Here is a 20,910-nt window from a genome sequence, read left to right as displayed (position 1 = left end):
TGCCGAAAGAGTTGCAAGTGACTGCACCTCATATATATACCTGTGCTGAGTGTTTACGCTGGAAGTAGTCAAGAAGTGATCTCGATCAGCAACGGCAACCTAAAGCGCGCCCTCATCTTCTGCCTGGTGACTTATTACATAAAATACCTCGACTATCCACCGGCATTTTCCGCCATACTCATCCTGCTGCAGAAGATTGCCCTGCCAGACACTTTAGTGTCACGTGGACTACTGACGAACCGACTTAAGAGCTTGTTCATGCTCTTGAAAAAGAATAATTTGTTCTAATTTCTTGGAAAGAAATGTTTCAATTGTTAACTTTCTAATATGTTGAATTATATTTTCTACAGCTAAATTGAGCAAGTTTTTTTTTAACTGCAGTACACAAGTTGATGTACTTATGCGAGTGTTGTCAGGCTTATAGCACTGTTAATGTTACAAGTTATATGTCATGTCCTTCTGCATCTTTGTTAATGAAGTGACTGGAGGAGTCACAAAGGGCTTTTGTTCATATGATCTAGGCAAGTTGTGCTGAATTTTCTGATGTTATGTCCCTCTGAAAGCTGTTAGGTATATGTATATCTCTGGTTGCTGTTTAGCCAAGATGTTTAAATCGATTGATTGTTGTTTGCGTTTGTATGTGGCCGCAAGTTTTAAAAGAACTTATGTTATCTGACAATGGAGTGCATATTGCAACCGCGCAAAACGACGCAGGACGAAGAGAGGAAAGCACAGGACAAGACGCGTCTTGTCCTGTGCTTTCCTCTCTTCGTCCTGCGTCGTTTTGCGCGGTTGCAATATGCACTCCATTGTCAACCACCAACTAGCCCGCCTTCACTTGTTACTTATGTTATCTGCACTGCTTGGACCACCTTTCTTGATCTCTTATTGTATAGTCATTTTAATCTTTCTTTTAAAAAGTGTGGTAAAATGTGTCATCAAAATATTGCCTTCTCTAGTATTTTTGCCATTCATATTTTGTGTCTCTTGTATCTCTTACTAAATGTCAAGTTGACTAGGCACTTGGTCGTGAATAATAGAGCTTTTATTTTGTTCTTTCTGGTACTACAATTACAGTGCCTATTTTTTTATTTACATTGCAATAAGAGTGATATGCTGTAGCCAAGCTCTATTCGAAGCGAGACTTCATCTAAGCATGCTTTATTGAGTTGCTTGTTCAACGTGGTTCTGTTTCGCATGCCAACAGTAATACTATAATATGGGCCCATATTTTAATGCCTTGCATGCCCATTTATTTTGATTTTTTTTTGCAAAAAGTTTGCAAAAATGGTGCCTTGAACATACCTGCATCTGTTACATTTCTTAGTTTTTCTTCAATGTAGACAATATTTGGGAAGTTTTCTTGTTTTGTATTTTTTCTAGTCTTGAAGATGTTGGAGTCAATTAAAATTTTGCCTATCATATGCCGATGTTTGTCATTCCTCTCCTTTCTAAACCATTCTCTTGTTTGGCCAATTTTTGTTCCATTCAAATTGAAATCCAGCAGAGCTCTGTATTTCATCACCTTCAGCAAGTTGCAGTGACATTTTTGCCATTTTTAGGCCAGCCATTGTGGCTTACAAAGGTTACACATTTTGGAGCACGTAACCTATGGCTAGCTCAATGATGTATACCTTTGTAAAGGTTACAGTGCTAAAAAAGTCGCGTAACCTATGCGTAAAAAGAAGTAACCTTTACCATTTGTAACTTTTACAAAGGTTATAAGTGGAAAGGTTACATTCTGTAACCTTTAACTTATAGGTATACTTCAATGTGAAAATGTGCACCTTTACAAAGGTTACCCAAAGGTTACCGTGTTTAGAGTGATAGGAGCATCTTCCCGAAGTGAGAGTCAAGTCTATGGCACTGTGTTGGCCCACTCTCTGCACACGAGTGGGGCTTGCAGTGTTTATAATGTTTAAATTGCACTGGAGAGCGGCTGCTAGGAGGTCACGTCCACGTCGGTTGGTGTTGGCACATCGCCAGCTGTTGTGGTGTGCATTAAAATCACCACAGATGACGGAGTCAGTTCCGAGGCGGTTGGAGAGCGCGATGAGGAAGTTTGCGTCCCAATGCGTTGCAGGGCGGACGTATACACTAGACACTGCTGTGTCGGTGTTGCGTATGCGAACGATAACAGCACAACACTCCACTGCGTCGTTGACAATGTCTTCAACCGATATGGTGACATGCGGGAGCGTGTTTCTAACGTATAACGCTGTCCGTGGTTTTCCGCCCGGGTGGGCGGGATCACTGCATGGGAATGCTTCGCATGCTGCCAGTGCACAACCAGTTGGTCCGCTGTAGCCTATGTAGCTAGGTATCTTTAGCTCCTCCGCGCGTGCGTAAGTCTCTTGCAATGCAAGTATGTCGCACTCAAAACGCGGAAGGAGCTGAACCAATTCGGCGTGACGGCGGCGCAAGGAACGGCAGTTCCATTGCCTTATGCGCGGCCTGGGGATTGTTCGCTGGTTAGCCATGTTGGCTCAAGGCCTGCTGTGCGGCCAAGGCCGCTGCACACAACTTGCGTGCAGTTGATGACGGCGGGAGCTCCTCGATGATTGCCTGGACGGCCGCAGTAAGTGCGGCGATTATCGTGTCACGCTGGTCGGAAGGTGACGATGAGGTTGATGGGACAGCACGAGGTCCTAAGACGGCGTCGCGGAAGGAGCGACCCGTGGTTGCGACGGTGGGAGGAGCGCCGGGCGCCGAGTTGCGTGCAGTAGCGGAATCGGTGCGCTGCGCAGAGCTGAGAGTGCTGGGCTGGACTTGGCTGTTAGGTGCAGCAGTTACTGGCGGTGGAAGCGAGGTGGGTTCTTTGCCTTGCCGTTCTCGCACAATTCTATCGGCCTCTTGTCGTGTGAGATGTTTTTCGGTCGTGGCGAGAACGGTGGCAACTTGTCGCTCGTGTTGCCAGCGTGGGCAGCGGGGCTCAGTGGTCGCGTGCGTGCGGCGGCAATTGGCGCAGCGTGGTTTCGGGGCGTCGCACTTATCGGTGGCGTGGTCACCGCTGCAGCGAAGGCAGCGAGCCTTGTTTCGGCAAGTTGCCGTGGTGTGCCCGAAGATGCCGCAGCTGTGGCATTGTAGCGGGCGAGGGAGACGGGCGCGGACTCGTCGGCGGAGCTTGAACAGGGCCACCTCTTGTGGGAGTTCGATGCCAGCGAAGCGGACGATGATGTTGGCACCACTGCGTGAGCAGCTGATGACGGGGACCTTGCTGTCGAGGCCAGCTGCGATATCTTCTTCGGAGAGGCCGCGGTCGACACCAAAGATGACGCCAGTGCAGGTTTTGGGGCCAAGGTGTTTGGCGCGCACTCTGACGCCGCAAATCTCTTCCACAGCGAGGAGAGGAGCTATATCGGCTGTCGGATGGGCGTCGACGGCGCAGACGTTGCGGTTGATGTTGACACGCACTGCTGTGACACCAGGAAGGTGGGATAGTTGCGCGGCGAGTGCGTCGCGCGAAGTGTTCATAAATGTCCCTTTGTTTCCCAGAGGGAAATAGAGAACAGTAGCGGGCTTCGCCTTGCTGTGCTCCTGAGGCCTTGATGCTGAAAAGCGACCAGAGGAGGGGGGGGGGGGGGGGGGGGGGGGGGGGCGACGTCTGGAGCTCCCGAAGTGGGCGCCTGTCTGGGCTTGGTTTGCTCAAAAGGACGGAAGGCGAGACGGCGCTTCTTCCTTTTGTCTGGTTTGGGACCCTGCTCTTTGGAAGGGAGAGCTTCGTTCTCGCCGTCTGAGGGGCGAGGGGGCGAAGGGGGATCCTGCTGAGGGGGGCCACGCTTGGCTTGTAGGTAATCTTCTTCAGTGAAGGCATCCACTATTGTGGGAGTGGAGGTGGTGAAAGTGTCCTTTTCTTTGGCTTCAGAACAGCTGATGCCAGGGCGAGGGCTGGGAGGGGAAGTCTGTGTTGCTGCAGCGAGCCTCCCTTCTTGTGGAGGAGGCGTTTGGCTGCTCTGTAGGGACGCAGTGCTTGGCTGTAGAGGAGGAAAATCCTCTTGGCCTTGAGGTGTGAGTTGTAGTGCCTCATTTTCTTCATTTTGGCAGTTCGGAGGTGGAGTAACGGGGTCCTCAGATGCACTGAACAATTGTGCCTGTGCATCGTTTGCCGCGAGTTGAAGCGGTGATGGAGAGGCCTGAGAGGGATTCTCGATGGGCTCTGTGGTGCGGATGAAGGCAGGTGCCATTTCAGTGCCCTCGGGGCTCATAAAATAGTAGACTATTGCGTCTTCTCCACTTTCGGTGGACACGTTTGGAAGTGCAGCAGTCGGAGTGACGGGTGCTACTTGAGTAGTTGGCTGCGACTCGGCATTGAGTGGCTTGCGTGTGGTGGGACTTGCTTCAGTCTTGCTGTCAGCCTTGGGCGAGCGGTGGGCAGCAGAGAGTAGGCGGCGAGCGTCGTCCTGAGACTCGATTATCTTCTGTGCCTCGACGTAAAGTTGTTGAAGCATGCGCGAGCAGCCAACGCTGCCAGCGCGGCGGTGGTGGCGGCCGGGAAGCCGGGCGCTAGGTGTTGGAGGCAGCTTCTCCATGGTCCGTTGCGGACAACAAAAAAAAAAAGGGTAAAAAGAAATTAAGAAACAAAAAGGACCCCATGGTGGGGTAAAAGACGCGACGTTTACGCGACGTTAATGTAGGAGTGGTAATACAGCAGCGATAACGAAAAATGCTGCAAGAATAATAATAGAAGAGTGGGCTGATATCGGGCGGGAGCAGGATAAAATTGCGTCCGCTCGTTAAGAGAGTAAGACAAAGAATCCGGACGTCGCCTTCGGGGGCCGCATTGACTGCGTGTTTGTGGATGGACTGCTGCCGCGCTTCCCGGTTGACTGTATGTTTGTTCACCTTCTGACTTTTGATCGACTGTATCTAATTGGCCTCTCACTTGTGTTCTGACCTGTGTAGAAATATTCAATGTATAACTCAATTCAGTGTGTTTACTTCTATGTGCTTTCCGCAAATGTTTTGTAGAATGTAAATTACGTGTCTGTGAAAGCTGCCGCATTGTTCAATCGAAGCTATAAACGTTGTTTTGTTGTTGTTACCTCTTAACACGTCTCGGTCTCAGTCACTACGTTTGCTTTTTGCTTACCGGCTACGCCGGGCATCAAACGGCCACCCCCTCATTGTCCGGACTCTGTGATGATGTCGCCTAGTCACCGAACCCGTGACAATGACACTCACACATACAAGACCATGTGTCACGTGCGGCCGCCAATCGGCTCCTGCCTGTCGCGGCACGCAACGGGTGCGAAGGGGCTCCCAGCCCATTCACCCTTCTCCAGCACCCATGGAGACAACACTTTACCTTTATAGCGATAATTGTTTTTTGACCAGGGGTGGCAAATGCCCTCATTTTTGTTTTCCTCCCTCGCCGTCACATTTGAGTACATGGCCCTCATTCATCCTCGCCCTCATTATGAGAAATTGCCCGGCCCTCCCTCACCCTCACTCCACACGATTTGCTGGCCATCCCTCGCCCTTTAACCACACATCGTCGACCCTCCCTCACTTTCGCCCTCACTTATAGTTTTTATTTTCGTTTTTTCTGTTTTTTTTTTCTAGTCCCCTGCTTCTGGAGATATTACTGAGTAATAAAAATATAGAAGCTCTCAAGGAACGGTTGGACGAGAGGCTAGATGCTTCTATTATTGTATGGGTGCGTGTGAGTTGTTTCAGCTAATACGCAAGACAAAACCAAGAAGTTGCGAGTTGACCACCCCAACATCACTCTGCCTTCACTTATGGCACGCACTTCATTCATACATGTCCACTACACTAATAATATTTCATTGTTATCTATATGCACTGCTAAAATGAGTCAGCGCTTGTCGTGTCGGTGTACGGAAATTAATATACGCCAAGAAAATTCAGAAAACGATGCGGTAACCGTTACCATAGCAGTTACAATAAGTGCTAAGCACAGACACGACTCAGAACAGGGAAAGTTTGCAGGTCGCTTAATTGCCATTACCCGATGACATTGTGATAGCATTGTCTTCTAACTGAATTTCACTGCTTATAAGCTCCCGCCATTTCGCGTGGCTTGCTACATGCTGGTCTGATGGCGCTTCCACCCGCACGGATGGAAGATGATGAAGCCCACCTTTTCAAACTACAGCGCGAGAGACTGGCAGCTTAAGACGCGTGAACGCGGGTAGGTGACGGAGACGACGTCGCTAGCAGAGCTGCATAGCCTGGCAGTTGGACAGGCAGCATGTTAAGATTTCTGCCAAATTTTTGTTCGTCCGAGGGAAGTGTATGTACGGACCGAATTTAAACTGTAGTGGCACTCCCTTTTCCTGATGTGCTCAGCCTTACCTCCCGTCTAGTGCTCTGTTGCTCTCTCTTTTTGAGGTGTCTTCCGTGGCGTTTCCTAAAAGCTTTGTAAACAGTTCATGTGAATAGAATACATTTTCAGTGTAATAAATACCAAAAAGCAGCGGCGATGGCGTAGTGGTCTCTAGTACACTGTACTAAATTAGGTGTAATCAGAACCGGATTCACTGCGAGGCTGTTTTCCCAGACGCTCATAGATGGCTCTGCAGTCCTCTTCACATTAAAGCCCCTCGATAATTTGAAAGTAGCGACACTCTCCTCCACTCCGGCGTTTTCCTCCTCGAATATCCTCGCCGGCCGGCTGCGCGCGCTGCACACGGCACGCTTTTTTGGCCATCGCTCGCTCGCCGTCCGGGCAGTTGGCTGACACATGCGCGCGCTCTTAAGTTCGCGCTTTTTCCACGCTCTGTTATTGAATAAAAACACGAGAAAGACATGCGACACGCGTGACTTTCACGAGCCACATAAATTAGCGTATCGTACGCGCAATGAAAGTGCCAATTACGAGCGCTTGCGGCACGAACAAAACCACTTGCTGCATACATCTCACATTCTTTTTGACTTCTCAATACCGTCTGTCTGAACACATCATAGTATATGAAGCATAATATTTACAATATATTTGAACATTCCTGAATATTTTCAGCATGCCAATGTTTAGTTAAATGTAGATTCACTTCGAACTAATTATCGCGGAAGTACAGTATATGGAGTTGTTCGCGAGTGGAGTTTCAGAAGTGGGATGGTTTCTGGGAACAAGCTGGGGCATTTGTTTCAAAAGCCGTCCTAAAATTTTTCATTAAGGTTCAGTCTGAGTTTGGCACCGCGCAGTGCACGTGCAACGGCTTAATCGTTTTAGTAGTTCAGAATTTTCTCGGCGGCTTGAAAACGAATATGAACTTTTTTTCTGTTAAGCATGAAACGACTTCAGCTCCCGCTGTCGGCGACCTTGAGGTGATGTCGAGCCGAATCTGAGAGCCAAAGATCCGCGCACCGATTTTCCGTCATCCAGGGAAAGTGTCCGCACCCCATTTGGCCCTCCCACCCATTTGGCCCTCTCAACCACCGAAATTTGACCTTGTCCGAATTTCATCAAAATTGGTGTCAAGCCTAATTTCAATATGACCAATTCAATGGTGAGCTAGCTCAAAATTAGGTGGGCTATCCCCAAAATTTGTCTCTCTGGAACACATAAATTTGACGTCGTCCATATTTGACCAACATTTACGTCCAACCTAATTTGACTATGGGAAACTCAGTGTTGGCTTCCAAATTTAGGTAGACCACCCTCAAAGTTTGGCACACTTGGGCATTTTCCGCCCACATTCTATTCCTTTTTAAATCGGCTTAAAGAGATGTTACGTCAGGACAGAAAAAAACTGATAGCAACGACCGTGACAAAACCCAAGAGAAAGTTATAGGGTCTTAGCAATTTGGTCAGCCACAGTCAAGGCTATCCTAAAGCGAGTGCCTGACTAATATAACAAGTGAAGGCGGGCTAGTTGGTGGTTGACAATGGAGTGCATATTGCAACCGCGCAAAACGACGAGGGACGAAGAGAGGAAAGCACAGGACAAGACGCGGAACTTCAACTAAGGTTCACTACAGGAAAACCACATTTATACAGGAATCGTAATCACACCTGATGAACAGCCGATACCTTAGTTGAAGTTCCGCGTCTTGTCCTGTGCTTTCCTCTCTTCGTCCCTCGTCGTTTTGCGCGGTTGCAATATGCACTCCATTGACTAATATAAGTCTTGAGTATAAATACAGTCACAATATAACACACAGTTTTTCAGATGCAATGTTTATTACAGATCAGTCGTTCAGTTTCACGCCGAAAACATACATAAAAACCACGAATAAGCCAGCTGTGGACATCTGTCAGCCGTTGGGTGAAGTCCTCAGAACAAAACACAGAAAACAAAAACATACTTAGGGAGATGAAACAGCTCAGCTGTAGGCCTATAGTTTTTGAGCGGATGATGTATTCAACAAAAGGCTACGCGACCATGCTTAACTAAAGCAAATGATCACAAACTGTAGCAATGAATATACAAAAATGGCATGCATTGGATATTTACAATACTCGAGTACATTCAGGCAACAATGGAAAGCACTGAAGTGATTAAAAAATGAATTATTTATGTGAATGCAATATGAGGTCTAGAATGTTGCATTGATAATCTCACCTGGTAGAAGCTTAACGGTTCAGCAAAACAACAAATAAGCGTAGATCGTTAGACAAGTTGCATTCATAAAAAAAAATCTAGGTTAAATCTCGCTCGGGACATGCGCCGCATTACTGCGATGTGCACCATTACCAGAGGTTCGAAAAATTTACCGCACCACGGATACCGCTGCACGCATACCAACACTTTTGCTTCCACACTTGCTAACACATGCACACACATTATATGCATCAGCCGCCGCTATTATAGCACGTTGAGCGGAACCATGAAGCGACAACAATAACACGCGTAACGACGCAAAATGATCAGTGAATTAAGTGAGGTTGTTGGCTTTGTGATGCGCATGCATGCAGTTTCAGTATACACAGTCGCTTTGAAGAAATGCACAGTTTCAGTATATACAGTTGCTTTGAAGAAATGCACAGAGGAGGATCGGCGAGGGTGCGCGGCGCGGCGGCATTGTTCACAGAAAGACGCTACTTTCAAATTATCGAGGGGCTTTACTTCACATCGGTCGTCTCCCGTGCTCTCCGGGCGCCGTTCTGCAAGACTTGGCAGCCGCATTTCAGAATTTCTATGCGATGCTTCTTTATATACATTACTTCAAGAGAATACGCAGTGTTAATATAATGCCCACAGACATGCACAGTACACGAGGCTCCTGCATTTCGCCGAACTTCGATGGAGGCGAAATGTAAGAGCCACGTGTATACTGCGCGATGTGAACTCACGTTAAAGAAACCCAGGTATAGCCGAGATTCGTATCTCCCTAATATACAGGGTGACCAGGCTAACTTTAGCCAAGAGTTAAAAAACAAGATATTTGAGGTAGGCCAGGGAAACCACTCAGCGGTGCGCATTCCTCCAGCGCGCGCGCGATGTGCACTAACCCTCCGTGCCCCGAGGCAACCCACTGTGCCCGCCTACCACGCTACCCCTTCGACAAGGAGCGAGTGGGTGCGTGAATTACGAACAAGCCACATCTGGACGCCGTACTGCAGTAGCCCCTGCCAGGTATACCACAGGCGGAGCTAACAACCAGATATGACAGAATGGTGAAAGTAAAAGGGAACCGCTAAGGGACAAGACGAATTTCGATATCAGAATGAAACTTCGAATAAACTCAGAAGTGGAACAGATTGGCGGCGAAAGAAGAAAGCTACTCCATTTCCCGTGCGCCAATCAAATTTATCGCCTTAATTTTTTCAGTAGCCCCTGTTCTGGCGTTTCAAGGGTTGTGTTATTTCGCGATTGTCTGCCCATAATTTTTTAGTTTTTTTTTTTCAGCCATATCTCACCCCATACCTGCCCTCCGCGGGTGGGCAGGTGTCGTTTTTTCACGGCTGGGTTTTGAGAAATGCCACTCGTTTGGGGCTTCATTCTGTGTTTTTTTTAGTTGTTGGTAGTTCCCGCTCTCCTGAGCAGTCCGGTGTCCTTCGTCACCTCCCCCATTTCCGCACCCCGCTCAGCGAAATACATCTTCAGCTGCAAATCAGCCCTCGTCCGTACGCGTGTCTCTGTCTGTGTCCGTCTCTCGCGTGATCTCATAATGCTTTCCTTTAGAGATGTAGCTTTAGCTTTTGCGCACCGTTCCTGTATATCGTCTTCTTTTTTACTACGAAAACGCGGCTGCAGAAAAAACGCGAACCGGGCACATTGCTTGGAGGAAGACGATGCGTGCGACGACAGTGGAGCCAGCCAGTGATGTGGCGGGACAAGCCTTTCTCCCGCCGGGGTCTGATACGTCGAGTGCTGTGACGGCGACGATGCGCGGCCGAAGCCCACCGGCATCAGCGACACCACACCGGCACTGCAGCGATCGTCTGCAGCCCGGCGGTGTTCCTTGTGCCCGGACCTTTCCACTCCGCAGATAAGCCACCGTTGCCTCCCGCTCTTCCGAAATCTTTGTCCGTGTAGTTCGATCACTGCATCTCGGATTCCACTTTTGGCTAGCTTCGTTCAATCGCGTAACATTGTGTGCGTTCATGCGTCATTTTTCAGTTATTACAGCGGTATTACAAGTCTGCTAATTCCACTATGCCCTCTCTTTTGTCCTATTTATGTGAATATAATTCCTCAGTCTTGCGTGCTGCATTCCCCACGCTTTGGAAATCACGTTGTTATTTTTAAGCGCTGTTCCTGGCAGTTTTTATGCAGCTTGATCCGGAGTACGTTTTTTTTTGTTCCCCAATTTGCCGTGTGTGCCCCATTACACCTGTGAGCGGATTATCAGGCATGGCCCCTGCCGCCTGTCAGCAGTCCGAATCTCCCTTCTTCCGCAAGTGGCCTGTAGTAGCCCGTCGCTACGTGAGGGGTCAGAAACCTCCTATGCATAACATTCTCCAGTCTGGGCAGAAGCCGGAGGCAATGGCTGCCATAGCGACCGGAGGAAAGCCACTTCGAGCGTCGCGTCATTGTCATGGCAATGATTTACTCATGAACTTCACACTCGAGCGGGATTCGAACCTCCGCTGGCGAGGAGAAATCAGCTTAGCATCCCGGTTTCTCAACTAATTCAGCCGTCGCCGCAGCCTGTCGCACTGCGTGCACGTGCGTGACATGTACGCGAATGATTCGTTTTTAAACATCAGTTCGCCTTTTTACCAAGTGCGCCGAAATAGTTGAGCCCGAAACTAGCCGGAGTTTCCTACCCCTGGCTACGTTCGCTCAAAACTTATGGAGTGGGCAGCGGTGGGTAGGTCGGCCCTATTAATTATGGCAGTGTCTATTACACCTCAGCATGAGAATTTCCTGGCTGAAGTTTTCCCGGAATTATCCTCCGATTTGCTACTGAGGGTGTTGTGCGAACTTTTCTGCGCTTTTGCCAGCCCCGATCTCCCGGCACAGTTCATTTAACCGCTGCCACAAGCACCAGACTGAACCGGCTCTTACGGGTGATAGGCTACAGCATGACATATAGTCCCGGTGTTATTTCTTCAGGCCATCATTGGCTGCTGCAAACTACGAAGTGTTAAGCAAGATCCACATGGCTTGACACAGGGGAAAGAGGACACAGCGAACAATAATTTGCGGCTAATGCGAAAGTTGTTTAAAGGAAATTAAATGGCGCAGAAACTGTCTCACTGCTTGATGGACGTCCCAACCGCGACTTAAGGGAAGGAAGAAAGATGTGAGTGAAAGAAGGATGAGAGAAAGAGGTGTTGGAGTGGAGGGCTGCGGAATAATTCCGACCATTTGGGAATACAGGGGGCGGCAGAAATTTAGGTGGGCTGATGAGATCAAGAAGTTTGTAGGGATACGGTGGCCGCAGCTGGCAAAGGGCAGGGTTAATTATAAAGAAATGCTCGAGTCCTTTGCCCTGCAGTGGGCATAGTCAGGTTGGTGATGTTGATGATGAGGATGACGTGGGGATCATTAACATGCACCGACATCGCAGATCACACGGGGCATTTTCCATTTCACCTCAATCGAAACGCTGAAGCCGCGGCGGATCAGAACTCAGGTACCCTAGTGTGCGATTCGGTTCATTGACACATATCTGTAACAAGGAAAAATAACTCGAATATCAGCAGAGCTGATTTGAGGGTGAGGATGAAGGAATGCCAGCGAATTGAGGGCGAGGGAGGGCCAGATAATTTTACGAAGTGAGAGTGAGGGCGAGGTAGGGCCAAGGATTTCACGGTGAGGGTGAGGGAGGGAAGGCAAAAATGAGGGCATTTGCCCAATCTGTCCACCACCCAGGGTTGCCAGATTGGGCTATTAATAGCCAAATTGGGCTACTTGTTGTCCGAGTTGGCGTCAGAAATTTAGTTTTGGCTATGTGGCTACTTTTGGGCTACATCTTTTTCATGGGTGAAAAAAAAAGTTAAAGTAGTTATAATGTGCTCTGTTACAATTATACAGTGACAGAAATAAAAGGCATGCTGGAATCAAAATGCACGCTATAGAAGGTTAAAGAAATTGAGCGCGTCTGCTACAAAATGACAATTTGTAAACGCTGTGTTCGAGAAAACTTGTATTTCAGGCGGTCAAGGATCATGGCCTTTCGATTTCTTTTATAAAGAGTTGACACTACGTGAAAGTTGCCCCCGCGGAAACACTTCACGGCCTATAGATTCCACTTAATCCACGCCACCCATTGACGGTGCACCTCGGGTGGCCATGACAACCATGGTACCAGAATAGAGAGAAAACATTAAGAGAACTTAAGTCTCCCTACGTGGTTTTTTGTTTTGTTTATGGGGTTTAACGTCCCAAAGCGACTAAGGCTATGAGAGACGCCGTAGTGGAGGGCTCCGGAAATTTCCACCACCTGGGGTTCTTTAACGTGCACTGACATCGCACAGTACACGGGCCTCTAGAATTTCTTCCGCCGCGACCGGGATCGAACCCGCGTCTTTCTTCTTTCGGGTCAGCAGGCGAGCACCATAACCACTGAGCCACAGCGGCGCTCTCTACGTGGTGCGAATGCGTAAGCATTAAATGCTACTATTTCGCTTCTGTTGCCTGGTTTCGTGATCCTCACGTGTTAACCGTTAACCATAGACGTGGCCTAGTGGTTTGGGCGTCCGCTTCGGCTGCGGTAGGTGGCTGTTTGGAAACCCACCGCCAGGCATGTTCTTTTCTTGTATTGTTCATTCTTGTTCTGCGGACACATTCTGCTCAAGATTCGCGCATGAGGCAAGTAATGCTTACGCATTAATTAGGTCTTTTTCTGTTTCTTCCTATTCTCGTGCTGGACACGGCAAGCGTGCCACTCGCAAGAGCCTACGCTTTTTCTGCAGCCTCAAGCGGCACAGTAGTGCAGCCCTCAAGATTCATTGCAAGCGACGCGAGAGCGCCGTGTTCGTTGCGTAATCTGCGTGCACTCATGCGGAGCCGTGGAGCCATCCTTCGGCGCGGCGCGGAACGCACTGTAACTAACGAAGGCGGCGGAAGTTAGTGGCACGACATGGCATTAGATCCGTCGCTACGAGAACTTTCAGAATGGGCAAGAGGGCGATGTACATCCGGAACTACAAAAACAAATGGAAAAAGAAGCCGGAATTCAAGGGTAATATGTTTTTCTCATTATTGTGAACGTGCTGTTAGACTGAAGATAAAATCGACATAGAATATCATCTAATGGCATATATCCTTGATTTATTCTGAGCTCATGCATATCGTAGAATGTAGCTTCCAGAAGGCGCATGCTCGATGCTATGAGGTGACGCTCTCAGTGAGAACCTTCCTCTTAAAGCATGCAATTGAAAGTGAGGCTGCGTATGTATACAGTAAGGTATTTTCACTGTCGACGTGTCTAATCTGAGCGCGAACATTTAAAAGGTGAAATATTCCTAAACTAGATATAGCGCCGCCGTTCTTTTCCGCGTGCAGACTGGCTGGCGTCGCCCGCCTCAGGTGATATGGCCTACTGCCGCGCCTGCAAAGTAGAACTGCGGCCCCATCTTTAGGACCTGGCTAGCGCACCTGTTAGCCGCACTGGTTAGCGCGCGTGACGGATGCGAAACGTAACAACGGAAAGAACACGCCGTGCGCACCCCCTCAGGCATCATCTGCGGGAAAGAAATCTAATATGTAAATATTCTTGCCGAAAATTAATTCAATATGCTTAAGAAATGTCGTCAAAAAAGCAATTTTTTTTTTGGCTACTTTTGGGCTACGCAAAAATTTCGCTGTTGGCTACGTTTGGGCTACTACGGAGGCCAATTTGGCTACCTGAGGTCGGAGCCATCTGGCAACCCTGCCACCACCCTGACCCCTCGACTTCGGGGACGGAGGGAAATGGCCGGAAAGTGGAACCTCAACTAGAGTGATTTGTTTCATCGTGTAAGTCAGGCAAGCTACGGAGCGACATGGCCGCTACCAGCATCCTCTACTAGCTGTCGGTTCTGAGGTCTGTTATCCTCCACGCACGCCCTCTAAGAGTTTGACGTCGACCAGCTGCGAGACAACTGCCTCGAAGCTCACTGGCCGTCTACTGGGCTGGATTCACAGCAGGGGACTATCAGGGGGATGTATGTTTATGTCGACAAGTACGACTATAGTTTGTGGGATACACTGGTGTCCTTCATTGTTCCCACGCCAGAGGCGAACGCGTGGAGCCACTAGACGAGCGCGCGCGCCACCGGGAATGTGGAGAGAAGGCACTACGGCTACTCTCCACGTTCCCAACAATGACGTGGCGTCACGACAACGCACTGGCCCCCTAGGGAAGAGGTGAATGCCTTACCTTGAGCGCAACCGGTTGCCCCAAGCGAGGAATGCCCGAGGGGTTAAAAGAAGGCGCTCGCGGCGGGAACAGTCCCTCTTGCCCCGGTCCTCCGGCCGAGCTGCCCCGACGGACCCCTTCCTGCCAGCGACCCCCCGAACGACCCAACGCCGGTCGACGACGACTTGGTGAGCAATTGAACCTTATTTTATCGGATAGAACATTCTTCCGCAGTGTGCTTTGCCTCGCGTTAGGGCAATAAACTATTTCCTAGCGTGCTCTGCCGCTGCCTATTTCGTCCGAACTTGCCGTGGCTGCGACTCTGCGCCACGGGTTGGGGAAACGTGTCGCGTACGGGTAAACGCCTGCGTGTAGCCAGCTCGGAAGCTGGACGCCGGAGTGACCCCGGCTGGACGCGGAGTGACCCCTTAAGCTACGTCCTTAGGCGGTACGCAATTCGTGCGGGTCCTGTGGACATGTGTAGCTCTCCGGAGAAAAGCATTCGGTAGCAAACCAGCGTCGATCGAATACCATTGATGTGCTCAATAGATGCCTGTCAATGTGACGCAGAGACCGCGTTTGTGCCCGCTGGTACGACAGTCCTCGTTCATCGCCGTAACTATTCATGGGAATTATAAATAAAATCGGCCACATCCTCTGTTGTTCAGTGAAGATTGTGCGACTCGCGACATGCGCCACCTGTCCCACAGAACTGCAAGGGAGCCACCACTTTCATTGCACCTGTCATTATTTTCTTCTGCTGCCAGAGAGAAGAACCATGCTGACAAAACGCTGCATTCAGTGCATCAGTGCCAGGGAACGGGCAGTTCCGCTTTCAATGCGGGCAGGATGCAATGCGGGCAGGAGATTAGCGGGCCGAGCAAGGTATGAACTGTCCGCGGTGCCACAAAGAAACGAAGTGGTCTGATTTGGTGCACACATGACAGTATTGTCTCATTCCGTGCCAGGCCGCGAGATTTATAACAATGAAATCGGTGACACTCTGCATAGGCAGAGCACTGAGAGAAGTCCACGCGATGCCCTGACATGTTTGCACAGCGCAAGCAGCCTGTGTTGCCGATCCTGGGATGTTAGCTGCTGTCACGTAGCTTGCAGCACTACTTGGTTTTCAACCACGCGGCGGACGTGTTGCGTATTATAGTGTGAAATTAATCTTTTTTTTCGATTGGCTGATATATGCAGAGAAGAACCGGTCTACCTATGCTCCGAACAAGCAGGCGTAACTGTTATGCATGCCAGCCCGGTCTGCAGTTCAATGCGAAAGAACAGCTCTGTGGTGCTCAACGAGCCAACCAACGTTACGTGGGCGTACATCTATGCACAAATAAAAGGGCCACGGAGCTAGCACGTCGACAGGAAAGCCGTGGGACGCCCATGGATTCTCGCGTTCGCAGAATGACCTGCGAGGACGACTGTTTGCTAGCACTCTCTGTTCTTGCTCCTATGGTCTATGTCAAGGTTCACGATGAACTGTGTCCTAACCGGACTCAGTCTCATCCTTTTTCTGAAATAAATTTAATCCTTGACGCATTCATTACTGCGGCTACGGGCTGGCTAAGCACCAGTTTAACAGCCAAACGCGAGGCGCTCACTACGCCAAATAAAAACCGATATTTGAAAGCATAATCGTGAAAGACATTAGAGCGCAAAAATGGCAACACCATGGAGGAAAAAAATCTAAGGAGGTGACGTCACGCGGCCAGTGTTCGCAAGCCGAGTGTTTACGAAGCCGTTTTCTCCCTCAGTTTTTCGCTCTCCGAGTCTGTCCTTTATGTTTTGATTCTGGTACGTTTTAGTGCGCGCGTATGTGCGACCCGCGGCGCGGGCGTCTACAGCAAGGAGGTTGATCTACAGTCAGTCTGCCGCGCTGATCTGCGCATGCGCACGCGCAGCGGGGCTAGATTTTACCGCACTCTATCACGTGGTGTGATCACGGGGGGACACACTCTCTTTTTTACTATATCTTTACTTGTTAAGACTAGGCTTCAAGGTTGTCGCCGGCCGCTCCCTCCTCAGTTTTTTTCCTCCATGGGCAACACGGACGAGTAACGGAACAGGACGAGCGCTTCGGCGCTCGTTCTGTTCCCTTAGTCGTCTGTGTTGCCATTTTTGCGCTCTCATGCCTTTAACGAATACGCACCAACAAGCCCAGCTGCAACTACTTCTTTGAAAGCCTAAGTTTCACCACAGACAAACCAACGTTTCTATCATGCTTCAACATTCGGTCATGTCCTACTGTTGGGCAACAGCCATGTGGAAATGCTGGCGACGGAAAGGAAGAGGCTGGTGTTGCTTCCGCTGTGACTTCAGCGCAGGTTAGCCCTTTGGGAATCTCGTTTTCGCGCTATTTGCGGGGGTCATCATCATCATCATTACATCACTACGAACCGAACTTCGTACAATGCAGGACACAACTCTTTCAAACTGACCCCAAATGACCCTGTTCCGCGCTAACTGCAGCCACCTTATCACCGCAAACTTCCTAGTCTTATCTTCCGCCATGACTGTCTGCAGCCACCTGCTACGTTTGCATTCCCCTGAAATACATTCCGTTACCTTGAGGGACTGTGGGATATCTACTCTTCGCATTGCAAGTCCTGCCAATCTCCATAAACGTTTTTGACTTAAGCTAGTCATTAAGTCGCGTTTGTTCACTGACCAACTCTTCTCTCCATGTTTCTTTTTTTTTTTACCGCCTTACTATCATTTTCCTTTCCAACGCTCGCTGCGTTATCTTATCACAATTTGATTTGTAGACTTTTTGTTAACCTCCAACTTTCTGCTCCACAGGCGATACAACTACGTACACTTTCCTCCTGAGGAACACGGCTACGTTTCCAGTTTTAACGTCAGAGTGACTGCAAAATGTATCCACCCCACTCTTGTTCTCCCGTCTATTTCTCTAATGGTCTAAATCAGCGGCGACTACTTGCTCTGGGTATATATTGTCCCGTAGTGGTGACTACAGTCCGGCGAACAGAAACACAGCGAGAATGTCTTCAAAACGGAACTCTTTATTTGGGCTGACTTGCGCCCGCAAAGAACTGAATCACTCGGCGGCGGCGGAGCAACTAGCGTGCTCGGCGGTCGTCGCACAGAATCCCGCCGCTGTCGATCGTGCTCTTTTTAAAGCTGATAGCGAACATTCGAGATAAAGCTTGGGAAGTTACTAGAACATTCTGGCGCAAAGTAGAATCGGCTCCGTCTGCATGAGATCAATCTAGATAAACCTAGGCGCGTCTTGCGTCACAAACGGAGCGATAAAGCGGCGCGTCGGCAGCCTTGAAGCACGAACAAACAAACACTACAAAACGTTACAAAGATTCGCGGCAATATGTACTATCAGGGACAAAAGTTGTATACTCCACGCGGCGGGAGCCGGATCAACAGAAAACTGCGTTGCAATGCCATCTACAGGCGGCATCCGGGATCGAGACAGCCAGTGCGTGACCTTTATTATCAGCAGGCATGTCGCTTGGCTCGTTTCAATGTTTCCTGCTTTAGCTCGCCAAAATGCAGCAGTTTTCCTTTGCTCCGGCTCCCGCCGCGCGGAGTATACCACTTTTGTCCCCGATGGTACTCCCTTACCACATCCGAATCTTCTCAACCTATCGTGAACTGCTCGTTTCTTCTCAGTGTTTTGCGCATTACTATAGTTTTGTTCATATTGATCATTAGTCTGAGTTGTTTATGTACGATATCTTGGCAGGGGAATGTAGTCATCAAACCAGAAGATACTCCCAGGTGCTCTCCATTAGATTCCATCGCTAAGTCTTCTAAGTCCAATTCTGCGAATACCTGGTGCGAACGCGCTGAGAATACAAGTGGAGATACCGTGCCTTCTTTCATGACGCCCACCCTGACGGGAACTGCGCGCAAGGGGAGCTCAGCGCCAACTGTAGCTTACGTAGCACCACGTTACCACAGGATACGCCGTATCCCTTTCTTAACTGGCAGCCTCGTTCGCTGATATCCCGCGAGGCAAGACTGGTTGCGCGATCCACTCTAGGTGCAGGCGGTTTACGTCGGTGCGCCGGTATCCTCACGGCTGTCTTCCGCCACCACTTGGGCGAGGACGGAGAAGGCTAGCGCAGCAAGGGAAGTCGGAGTGCCAGGTGGGCGGAGTACATGACAAATAAAAAAAATGGCACGGTTTTAACCTAGTTAAACCGCGTAGGTGTGCGAAAGTATGTGTTCTGCCTGCTTTGCTCATGGCTTTGCTTAGCTCGGACGTCAGTACGCCTGGCGACAATATTAGGCTGATGTTAAGCCAACGTTACTAGATTACTTTTTCAGTTTGCAAAACTCCGACGCCGCGGATGTCGCCCTTGCCTGTACCGCCGAGCGGGGGCGCTCTCGTCGCTGTTTGACCGGCTTCTCGGCAGAGTAGCCGCGCTGACCAGGTCAGCGAAGAGTACAGCGAAGCGTTTTTGTGCCAAGCGTTCCTTTGTTGGGTTAAACTGCGCTGCAAGTTGATCGCAGCTCCTGTGTGTCCCTGGCAGATTTATATCAGTGCGTTTCGAGCGACGCAGCTCGTGCGGCGTTGCACACAAGCGCAACAGCGTCGGTGCACCCGAGCTATGCGTCCGTGAGTCGGTGGGGCCGAGCTGTCGACCTGTCTGCTCCGAAACCAAGGCAAGACCAGCGTTCTACGTAATGTGCGACCGCAATTCACACTGACCATCGCTAAGGCTGCAAACATTTTCTGGAAAGTGCTAGAAGAGCTAGAGAAGTGCAGCCTTGCTGGCTTGGGTTGTGCTGAGCACGTGTCGGCATTCACTTGTCAGACACTGAACTCTGTTATCGCTACAAGAATGCACTTTTTCTCTAGCATGTCTCTTCTCTCTTGTGAAAGCACGTCTCTTGTAACTGTTTGCCCTATTAAAAGTGGCTCCCTAAGATGTATATGTTTTTTTTCTTATATGAATTGAATAAACTGCTTTCTTTCTGACCTGTGCTATTCCCGTAATTTTTCGCGTTTTATGACCTTAATAACGTCGAAGTTTCACGGTGGTAGTCGCGCACCTCCCTTTAAAAAGCACGTATGCATCGTTGACTGTCTTATTTCAAACCGATGGTACTTGGCCTTAGGTTTCGATATTTTCGGCAGCATGCGACTCATTTACCGTGTCGTGGCCCGCCGTAAGCAAAGAGTCATTTAGTTTGTTGGGAAGTAAATGAAACAAAAAACTATACCCGACCAAGAACCAGATGTCTCATCGAAATAGCTACTGCTTCAGAAATTCCGATCGTACCTCTGCCGCACAGGACCGTTCGCGCAGCCTGAATGCCACTGTAGTTGCACATTCAGAATAACATTTGTGCACTATCTTGGAAATATCTTCGTTAAACAGGAATTACCGGCGTAAAGTGGCGTGAAACACGGCGCGCTCGTCTCATAGCGATAATAGTTCGTGTGGCGAGAGACCGGCCGGAGCGGACCAACAGCGTCGAAAGCGCCACCTCACGAGAGGGAGCCGAATGGGGCCACGTTTGGCCGCCGAACTGCAGTGGAGTTTGCAAACTGACGAGGTAATCTAGTAACGTTGGGTTAAGCCCTGGCGAGGTTCAGCTGATATGATCGGTTCGCGCCGCATGTGGAACCTGATGAAGACCACGATGTGCAATGCACAGCGTGAGAGTATGTTGCAGTTTCACACGAGGCGTGATCGGCTGCAGCGATAGAGTACTGCTCCAGTGCACGGGACAGCCAAGCTGATCTGTTCTCGCCGCCGAGGGTTCAAATCCCAGTCGCGGGGCGATATCTTGTGTTTGTGTATATATTTATTTATATTTGTCACACAAGAAAATTGAAGTGGTGTCGCAATTGCTACGCAACGGCTCAGAACCGTAAGATCGGAGGACAAGATTCATGGTTATGTTTAGTGAGCGTACGAGTAATAAATGAGAACTAATAAATGAGAACTTCGTGGCCGCAAGCGAATTTCGAATCCACGGTGACGCGTGAAGATCAGCTTCACCGGCCACGGCATTAGACTTCTGCGCCATTGCCATTACACCAATACTACTCTGCCAGTCTCTCGCTCTGTGCTTTGGATGTCGTCGTATTCATAAATTTCAGTCCGTGCGCAATGGGACCAGCACACACAGCTTTCGAGTTTCCCTCTTAAGGTATCTAATAATGCGCTCCCGTAATTTTTTCCCCCCAAAGACGCCACATTCTCCTGA

At 49.4% G+C, this 20,910-nt stretch overlaps 1 protein-coding gene across 1 annotated transcript; it reads right to left on the bottom strand.

The window, feature by feature from the left end:
* Positions 1-2,472: 2,472 nt before the first annotated feature.
* LOC149357709 (uncharacterized) lies at positions 2,473-4,529 on the bottom strand. Its single transcript, XM_089575394.1, has 2 exons — positions 3,731-4,529; positions 2,473-3,482 (listed from the first exon to the last, which is right to left on the bottom strand). Exons 1-2 carry the CDS (start codon positions 4,527-4,529, stop codon positions 2,473-2,475), a joined length of 1,809 nt encoding a protein of 602 aa, XP_089431520.1.
* Positions 4,530-20,910: the final 16,381 nt, after the last annotated feature.

Source organism: Amblyomma mixtum, chromosome 3 (assembly GCF_055824585.1).
Source record: "Amblyomma mixtum isolate Tamu chromosome 3, ASM5582458v1, whole genome shotgun sequence".
Lineage (NCBI taxonomy): Eukaryota > Metazoa > Arthropoda > Arachnida > Ixodida > Ixodidae > Amblyomma > Amblyomma mixtum.
This window is presented reverse-complemented; position numbering and strand designations above follow the sequence as displayed.

Excerpts from the sequence above, each read along its gene's own strand:
- LOC149357709 (XM_089575394.1), bottom strand. The coding sequence starts at position 4,529 with ATGGAGAAGCTGCCTCCAACACCTAGCGCCCGGCTTCCCGGCCGCCAC. Across the intron at positions 3,483-3,730 it reads GCCCCCTCGCCCCTCAGACG|GGACATTTATGAACACTTCG; the intron begins GCGAGAACGAAG and ends TGGGAAACAAAG.